The sequence below is a fragment of the Sinocyclocheilus grahami genome, unplaced genomic scaffold, assembly GCF_001515645.1.
Source record: "Sinocyclocheilus grahami isolate Dianchi unplaced genomic scaffold, SAMN03320097.WGS_v1.1 scaffold180.1, whole genome shotgun sequence".
Lineage (NCBI taxonomy): Eukaryota > Metazoa > Chordata > Actinopteri > Cypriniformes > Cyprinidae > Sinocyclocheilus > Sinocyclocheilus grahami.
This window is the reverse complement of record NW_015505359.1, coordinates 599,787-608,483: the sequence shown is the minus strand read 5'-3', so window position 1 is coordinate 608,483 and position 8,697 is coordinate 599,787. Positions and strand designations below refer to the sequence as shown.

At 36.5% G+C, this 8,697-nt stretch overlaps 1 protein-coding gene across 2 annotated transcripts in view; it reads left to right on the top strand.

Annotated features, from left to right (window-relative positions):
• The first annotated feature begins 1,391 nt into the window (after positions 1-1,391).
• The window catches only part of LOC107594163 (phosphatidylinositol 3,4,5-trisphosphate 3-phosphatase and dual-specificity protein phosphatase PTEN-like), a 25,419-nt gene continuing 18,113 nt past the window's right edge, over positions 1,392-8,697 (top strand). For both annotated transcript variants that reach the window (XM_016284122.1, XM_016284121.1), the window contains exons 1-2: positions 1,392-2,080; positions 5,579-5,663. In XM_016284122.1, coding sequence (XP_016139608.1) covers positions 2,002-2,080; positions 5,579-5,663 — 164 coding nt within the window. In that variant the 5' untranslated portion in view covers positions 1,392-2,001. The remainder of the gene's footprint in view (positions 2,081-5,578; positions 5,664-8,697) is intronic.

The window sequence follows — 8,697 nt, the reverse complement described above, 5'->3', positions numbered from 1 at the left end:
ACTTGCAGTATAGGCTATCAATAATACTCTTCTGATAGGCTACACACTCAAATCTGATACTGTCAGTTCGAGCTCAGCACACCACTACCCTCTCCTGGCAAAGACGAGCTGTCATTATAACAATAAGGACACAGGTATTATTCAACGGCAAATGGGATACGTGTAAAAATATAGCAGACCATGAAGAAGGAATGACTTATTAATTCCAGATAAAACGAACATATCTAACATACTAATAAATCATAAATAACTTATAAATTAGGTCATACACAAAGCACCACACATAAAAAATACACTAAAATCTGAGCATAAATTTGGTTGAATCTTTACATATATTGTGATATTTATTATTCACTGACACAAAATAATTACAAAATAATAAAACTCTTAAAATGTATCTATTTATTTCATTCGATTTATTCTATATATGATTCTGTGTGGAATTTATCCTAGCATTGTCATAGAAAAAAGTATGGGAAAAGCTTATAAGCTATTTCTTTTGCTACTTAACATTTCCTTCAAACAAGCTCTCCTAAATAATGTTACAAATACAGATAAAAAAAATTCAAAAAAAATGTCAAAACATTTAGAAAGGGGTTGTACTGGAAAAGCACAAGAGAATGTATCATTGTAATATCTACAAACTTTCATTCTAATCTGACAGATGGCGCTGTAAACTCAACTAGAACTTTCCACCTCTGCGCCGTCCTTGGGGGCTAAATGCGCATTTCAGCAAATGGTACAGAACACGCATATTGCATTAATACATGGTTAAAAACATTTGCGTAATCGCTGGCGCAATTAATTTATATAATCACTTTATAATTACCAAATTATGTGCTTGCTCCTTTATGCAGTAACTTACTTTTCTGCTTGCGTAAGCATTTCAGCAATTTCCTGCCTTCTATTGCAGGGTAGTAAAGGCATTGGTGGTGGGGGTAACGTTAACTACACGCATTCTGATATTTCCCCCCCGTATACAGTAGTGTTTCAAATATATACCTTCCAGGTTGTTCTTTTCGGTCACCATGGGTCAGACCAATAAATAAGTCTTTCAAAAAAGAAACGAGAATGCAGGTCTGTAAAACCTACATACTGACTTGAAATCTGATATAAAATATTGGAAACTTTCCTCATTTCTGTACACACGTGACCCTGGAACAAAAAGTAGTTCGTTTGTGCTCTGACTGTATTCTTCCGCTTGCTGTACCTAAAAAAAATTTTAATGTATTTTTTTTTATTTAACGTCATAACAGTTCAATATTTGTACCTAATAATGTGTGTATCTATATACTGAAATACAGAAAAAGCATTGGTATATTCGTGGAACTACTTCACACAGCGTATGAATATGTTGTCCGAACGTCACCTTTTTCAATGGGAAGCCATGATGGAAGTTTGAGAGTTTAACAGAGGAGCAGCGAAGGAAAAGGACCCGCCTGGAGACCGCTCCTACGTGACATTTAAATATCGAGTTTTTAATTTCTTGGTGGAGGCTGTCACCTTTCATTTCATGTGTTGGAACCTGGGCATCGCGGATTGTTGCAATGTTCGATGGCTTTTATTTTTTTAAGGATGGGTAGACGAGCTAGCGCGCTAGCCGTTGAAGCTAGCGGCTAGACGGAACGCGAGCGGAGTGCGAGCGGGGCTTTGACAACCGTTCTTGAGGTGGAAGCGCACGGAGAGGACCCTCTCTCCGCCTTTCCATTCAATCACGGCGGCTACGGTGCGACCAGAGACTTGTCGTGCACTAGAAATTCTGCAGTTCGAGACGTGGGACGTCGCTTATCTTTTCACCCAGGGCTCGTCTGAGCTGAGGAGGGCATTTTGGAAGCCGGGCCTGTGGTGGTTTGGAGCGAGGCCCTTGATGAGAGAGCCACAGCAGACTCCATTCTAGCTAGCAGGGGGACTGCGAAACGAGCAGAGCATTAAGTCGACCGATCGTCCGAAAGCAACAATACTCTCGCACACACTAAAACCGCAAAGACTCCTATCACAGCCATGGCTGCGATCATAAAAGAATTTGTCAGTCGGAACAAAAATAGATACCAGGAAGATGGATTCGACTTGGACTTGACCTGTATCCTCTTTGATCAATCAAATGTCCCTGTTCTGTCTATTGTGTAGAAACCAGTGTCTGCAGTGAAGGTAATAGCTTGCATCTTGTTCTAAATCGATAAATCTCTGCAGTTGCATCAGAGGATACAGACGAAATGAGCGTCTGTTGATTTTAAATGAGTTTATTATTATTATTTATTTAATTTGTTTTAGAAGCTATTGGCACTGGCACCTAGTCGGCGGCTGGAGCTTGACGTGATCTAGATCTAGTAGGTTTTGTTGCTTGATCAACTCGAAGCCAGCGCTGTTTAGATTCATGTCAGTTCTCAATCTAACCAAGTCATCGAGCAGACCGAGAATCAACAGACTGCACGCCACTCATTTCATTTGTACAGTTGTTCTGGACAAGTTACATGTGCAAACTACAATGTAAGCAACGTCAGGTTGTATTAGGTCATTATTTTCCATTCTTATGTAATCTGATCCATCGATTGGCTGCTAATCTGAAATCCAGCACACAAGGCTTCGCGCACGAAAACTGCAGTTTGGGGGGGTTTAAAACAAAAGATGCGTCGCTTAGAGGTCTCACTGGCTTATATAATGCGATGGATTAGATGAAATGCACAAGCAGTGTCACACAAAGAGCCATTGCATCAGCTGCTCGCAGAACATAGATCTCGCGCTCAACTTGGTGTAGTTTTGATTTGAGCATAAATGAGTCAGTTCACACGCTTGCGTACAAAAGGAAATGCTTTAGTATGTGAAGTATGTCTTTTTCGTAATCGCAGGAAGGGATTCGTGCAGTCTTGTTAAAGAGGTCTCCCTCTGTAGCGCCGTGTTTTAGAAATGTCACTGATGCCTGCTCACTGTTATGTGCCATATGTCAATGTCATTTGTGTTTTTCAAGCACAGGCATTGTATGCATGTACATTGCTGGTTTTGTGAAGGCTTTGTTCAGGTGCATTACATCCTTGCAGATGAAGTGGAAAAGTGGTTTGATTACTTGTTTTATTTCAGCAGGATTCGGTGTTATTGAAGATGAAATATTAAAACCAAACCTGAGGTTTAGCTGTAGTGCAGTTCACCGCACTGTCCTGTTCGTTGTCCTGTAATATACAAAAAGACAGGTGTACCAAACACTAAGAAACAGGCAGGGCTGGAAGGACAGTTAGAGGGCAGGATCAAATAATCGAAGAGGTGCAATTATTTCTCTGTGTAGCACTATAACAATGGCTTTAGGAATCTGGTAGGCCTTGGTGGATGTTTTGTCAAGAATTTTGAAATGTTAAGTGTATTTACACAAAACAAGGATGCAGTTTTGCTTTAGATCTAGTGTGTTACATGAGTAAACTGTGAATTAATTGATTGCACGGACATTGATTTGCAGGGGCTTTGATGGTGTGTGGGTTCACTATTGCATTGCATCTTGTTATGCACTCATTGCATTTAAACTGTGTTGAAGTGGAATGTAGGACTCTATTCTTACAGAAGTTGCAAAGGATAAATATAGAGAATGATTTAATTCTTTCAGTCCCCTTTTCATGTTACTGATAAAGCAACACTGTCTACGGCAATGATTGATAAAATGCATCTTGTGTGATCGTGGGTCATGAAATATGTTTACTAGTTTTAAGCTTACATTTTTTTTTCTTTCTTTCTTGAAGTTAGCCAAGATGAGACTTTTTAGGATTTAGGTTTTATTCGATCCATTTATTCCCAATACTTTTGCAGTTAAAAGTTACTTATTTATTTACCTGAAATGTATAACACAGTTCTTTAGATTTTCACTTGACAATTGCTATAGACTTCAAAAATAAAGCCATCATTTGATGCAAATGTTTAAGTCTGTGAGGGAAAAAAAAACAACAACACACCAATGTGTGATGTAATGTCAGTGCAGCACTCACCTGATTGGACAAAGTGACAGTTCTGCTCGAAACTGTCCAACATGGACTTTAAATTATATATATATTTTTTGTCAAACCTTCGATTATTTTTATGTCCAGTGAGTATCATGGATGCCTCATTCAGTCCATCATATTTATAGCTGGTTATTTACTTATGCATGGCATTTATCTTAAGCGATATGGTCACATTCACTATGACTAAATAGGTCATGCTGATTTGAATTTGGATAATATTGTGTGCAATTCTTTGAAAGATAGATATATGTGGAATGCATTTTTCTACATATTTTGTTCTGACAACAAATATAGGGAGCTTTTTAAAAGAGAGCAGTGCATTTGTGTTATGGATAAATATCCTGATTGATTGAGTTTGATCAGATCATTATGATCTGTTTACTGAATTTGTCCGTGTGTTTCAGACTTTAAGGATCAAAGAATTGTTCTGTTTATCTGAACCATTAAAAATAAAGACCCAATATTTTTTTACATGCATATTAACTGTTTCATGGAGATGTGGATCTCTTAACTTCCTAAGCTTTTCACTGTTTTATGACCTTTATTTTTAGATATTTTAAAATTTAAACTCGTTATGATTGTCATGTGAAAACAGTGAAATCTAATTTCCTAGCTGCTTCAGATGGTAAACATTTAAAGACCTCTTATGGCTTATCAGAATCACACCATCCCTGAGCTCGTATCCATATAGCTGTCAAAATTTATTTATTTTTTTCTTCTTTACTCAAACGTAAAGTTAGCCAGATCAGGAGTGAGAACCACATGCTACACCATCCGAGAACACAAGACGACATTGCTTACCGTCATCTAGCCCAGATGTTTTTTTTTTTTGTCTAGAGCATTCTGTCAGAGACCATCATTGTATGGTACTATTGTTGAAATTTTTTTTTTTTGAGATCATAATTAAGGCTCTGTTTAACTTGTTTGTATACAGATTAGAGTGATCACGGTAGATTTAACATCTGATATTTTGTTGTATTTCCAGACTTGATTTTTAAAGTAGATTTAAACAATTGTGAGTTTCTTTGTGATAGATATTGATAGAATTGCTTTGCCAACTGTTTGTCTGCTATATCAGGGTCTGATTAGATAATCTTTGATTATATAGGCCTGCATGTGTATGTCGGACTGAAGAAGTGATGCACTCGTTATGGAAAGGTGAGGAAGGAATGTAATTCCAGGCTGGGCTAAGGCACAGTGATTTATTTAGTGCCCCTGTGTAGCCTTCTGGGTTAGAGGTCTATGCATTGGTCTCTTACAGCGAGAGCCATCTGTTCTATATTACCCAGAATCATGTTATCTGAGCTCTCATTGCACAACTAAAAAGTAAAGCACAAGGTCTCCACTTAAACCGGGGCTTGGTCTTTGTTAGTTTTCCTGCTCCTTGTGGCGTCATTTAGCTGCTTTGCATTGTTCACCTACCTTGTCTCAGCGTTTTTTAATTTGTGTTTAACTGGTTGTTACAATTGTGCAAGACCAGGAGCCAGTGGACTTTATAAATGTGTTCATATTAAATCAGATGATTGTATTTTTTTTTCTCTTGTCCATATCAGTTTCCCTAGAAAGAGTCTCTAGATTTCCTTAACATTGCTATCTAGATATTTATCCTAATATAATCGCAATGGGCTTTCCAGCTGAAAGACTTGAAGGTGTCTACAGAAACAACATAGATGATGTAGTGCGGTAAGTATTCGCTTTTTATTGTCTTTAGAAATGTTGTCAGTATAACGTGTGTCTCTTTTAACATTTATAACCCATGTTGTAGCAAAACAAGAAAAAAATGCTGATAGTTACTGCTATAGGCCTTTCACACAGTGTATCTAAAATCTCTGAAATGACCTGTTGCACTGCTTTATCAGTTTGCAGTGTGCACCTTCATTGGCATTTTATGAAATGTGTAACTAATGTTAGACTGTGTCATTCAGTACGCCATTCCACAGTCATACGAATAAATGCATTTGTGGTGTTAGTTGCTTGACTGTAAATATTAACCTTGATTGTGCAGAAAATGTTTAAAATAATGGTTTTATGTTCCAACCACAATTCAGAGCATTAGACATTTTTTTCTAGTCATCCATAGTTCCTTAGTGATGTTGCCTAATAATTGCGTAGACTAGTTGTGTTTAGTCAAACATGCACATTCAAACTTCTCAAAAACTTTTCGCCTAATTCACAACACATGCCTATATAGTAGGGCTGAATGATTAGTTGACATTATCGACAAGCATCTGATCATAGTGATGTAGAGGTTAGCACCAGCTTTGCAGTTCCTCTTTCCAGTAATGTCCAGTCACGTCACATTCATTTACATAGCACTTTATGCAATAGATTGCTTTAAACCAAGCAGCTTTGCAGTATTAAACATTATCAAACGGTCAGTGTCACAGTTCCAGTTAGAATTACTACTTTAAATTACATTTTAAATTAAAGCTTGATCTAGATATGGACTGCTTTGATTAATGTAACACTATAAGGTGTTTTAAGAGATTATGTTCTGAATAAAATAGTTTACCAAAAATAAAACGTCGCTTACCTTTTATGTTCAATATCCATTTGACTTAAAAAAAAGAAGTCAGAATGATGAATTAATTAAATGGTAAATGAGAATGTCTTTGTCATCTCATTTTGTGTGCCAAATATATTTATTTGTATTGTAAAAAAAATAATTGTATAATACTGTAATTGTATGATAGCAATATAATTGTTTGACATTTTCAAAAGCTGAAGTGATTACCTTTTATTTTTTTATTTAGAATATGTATAACTCAATATGTTAATTGAAATAGTCGACGAGTATTTCAATTAACATATTGAGTTAATTGAAATAATCGACGATTAGTAAATTAATCATTCTAAGAATCGTTTTAATTGATTATCAAAATAATCATTTATTGCAGCCCTAGTACGCACATGAATTTATTAACCTAGTTCTAATATTAGTGAAATTGATGTGTTATAAATGAACGGCTCCATATAAGGGTTTTCCACGCTACCTTTTATTTATTTTTTAAAACCTGTAGTCACCCTTGTCAAACATATGCTCGAAAGACACCCTCTTGTCGTTACAAAACAAGTGCTGAAAAGTGAAGCCAAAATGTTTAGATCGCCCCCAGGTGGCTGGACCCAGTATAGGTCATAAACCCCACCCTCTCCATGTAATCCAATGGGATGCGAGACAAACTAAATTAATTAAAAAAACACTTAGTATACATTTTTTCCAAAGATGGTTTCCGTCATTTTAGGTAGTTCTTATTAGGGGTGGGCGATCTGTCGATTTTATATAGTGATCGATCTCGAAGACATCTACGATCTACTTTTCAAGTGAAACGTAGAGACTGTGATCTTTTATGTCCTCATAATAATGTTAAAACTACAGCAGTGTCTGCCTATTAGATGACTGTGGCTGGTCAAATTATATCCCGCGTCTCTATCATGTCTTTCATGCGTGGTGACGTATTTAAAAAAACAACTCCACGTGAGCTAGCAGTAGTACTGCGATGAATCAAATTTTCGTTACAGTTTCGATTTGTGCCCCAAGCTGTTCCAATAATTTCAAGCGGTAAGCTTTCGCCTCTCCTAAACTTAACGTTCAAATCAGTCCAATCATGCAATGTGACTGTCGTAAAATGCAGTCTACTGTGGGACATGCTTTATTTTAAAAAGTGTTATTAAAAGCGCATTAACTGCGAAAGAGACTGTTCCCCAGGTGTGTTCTGTGCAAGCGCTCCGAGGCGGCGCTAACACGAACAAGCAAAGTATATGTGGAGTTTCAGGCATGCGCATAAATGATCAAATATACACAATAATATGTCAAAATGTCTGTCTTAGCGAGTATTTACATAAAGACAGTCAGTTATGTCTTAAGTGAACATAAACAATTAGGAAAGAAATAGGTTGCATGTCAGTATATTAGATCCGTGCATTCGGTCTTAAAGAGACAGCAGCCTAATAAACCTACTGCTGTCTGTATCATTAATGTTAATCAAACAACAATATACAGAGACAATCACTCACTCTCTTGAATTAATCACTTTATAACTTTAATAAGAATCAATGTATATTTGATTCATACAGTGATGCAGTGTTTTAAAGTTTAACTCCGGCTTTAATGTCCATTTTTGTTGTTTAATGCAATACTGTATTTTAAATTGTTCAAATTAGGGATGTCAACGATTAATCGATGATCGATTAATTGTTGTTAAGAGATGCAATCGACTAAAGCTGTCACTGGTCGATTAAGCAGTTTAATTTTGGGCTGCGTGCGGCTCATGCGCAAAACACGTGCGAGCGACTGTGAGTGACGGTATATAAATGCATCATCATTCATTCATAATGTAGAAATTAAGCTTTTAATGTGATTTAAACTTTAAAAGTACATTAAAATAGAAACGACTCAAAGTTCTTCAACATGGAAAGCAATAGAAATGTAGTAACTAAGTCATTTCCCCAGATAATTCTTTCATATCGGGCTCTGCGCTTTGCAGGGCTGCGGGACACAGGACAGATAGGCTATTCATTCCTACAACTTGTTAATTTGTGGCCACTGTCTATGTTTCATTAATTTTGTTCCTTAAATAACCCATGATTTAACTAAAATGAGGGAACAAATTAATAAATCCAACAAATTCTTAATTCATGGCCATGAAATCTTTAATTTCCCTTAGATGCGAAAACAGTGATAAAGTGAATGACAATAAAATAAACCTGCGAAATTAGA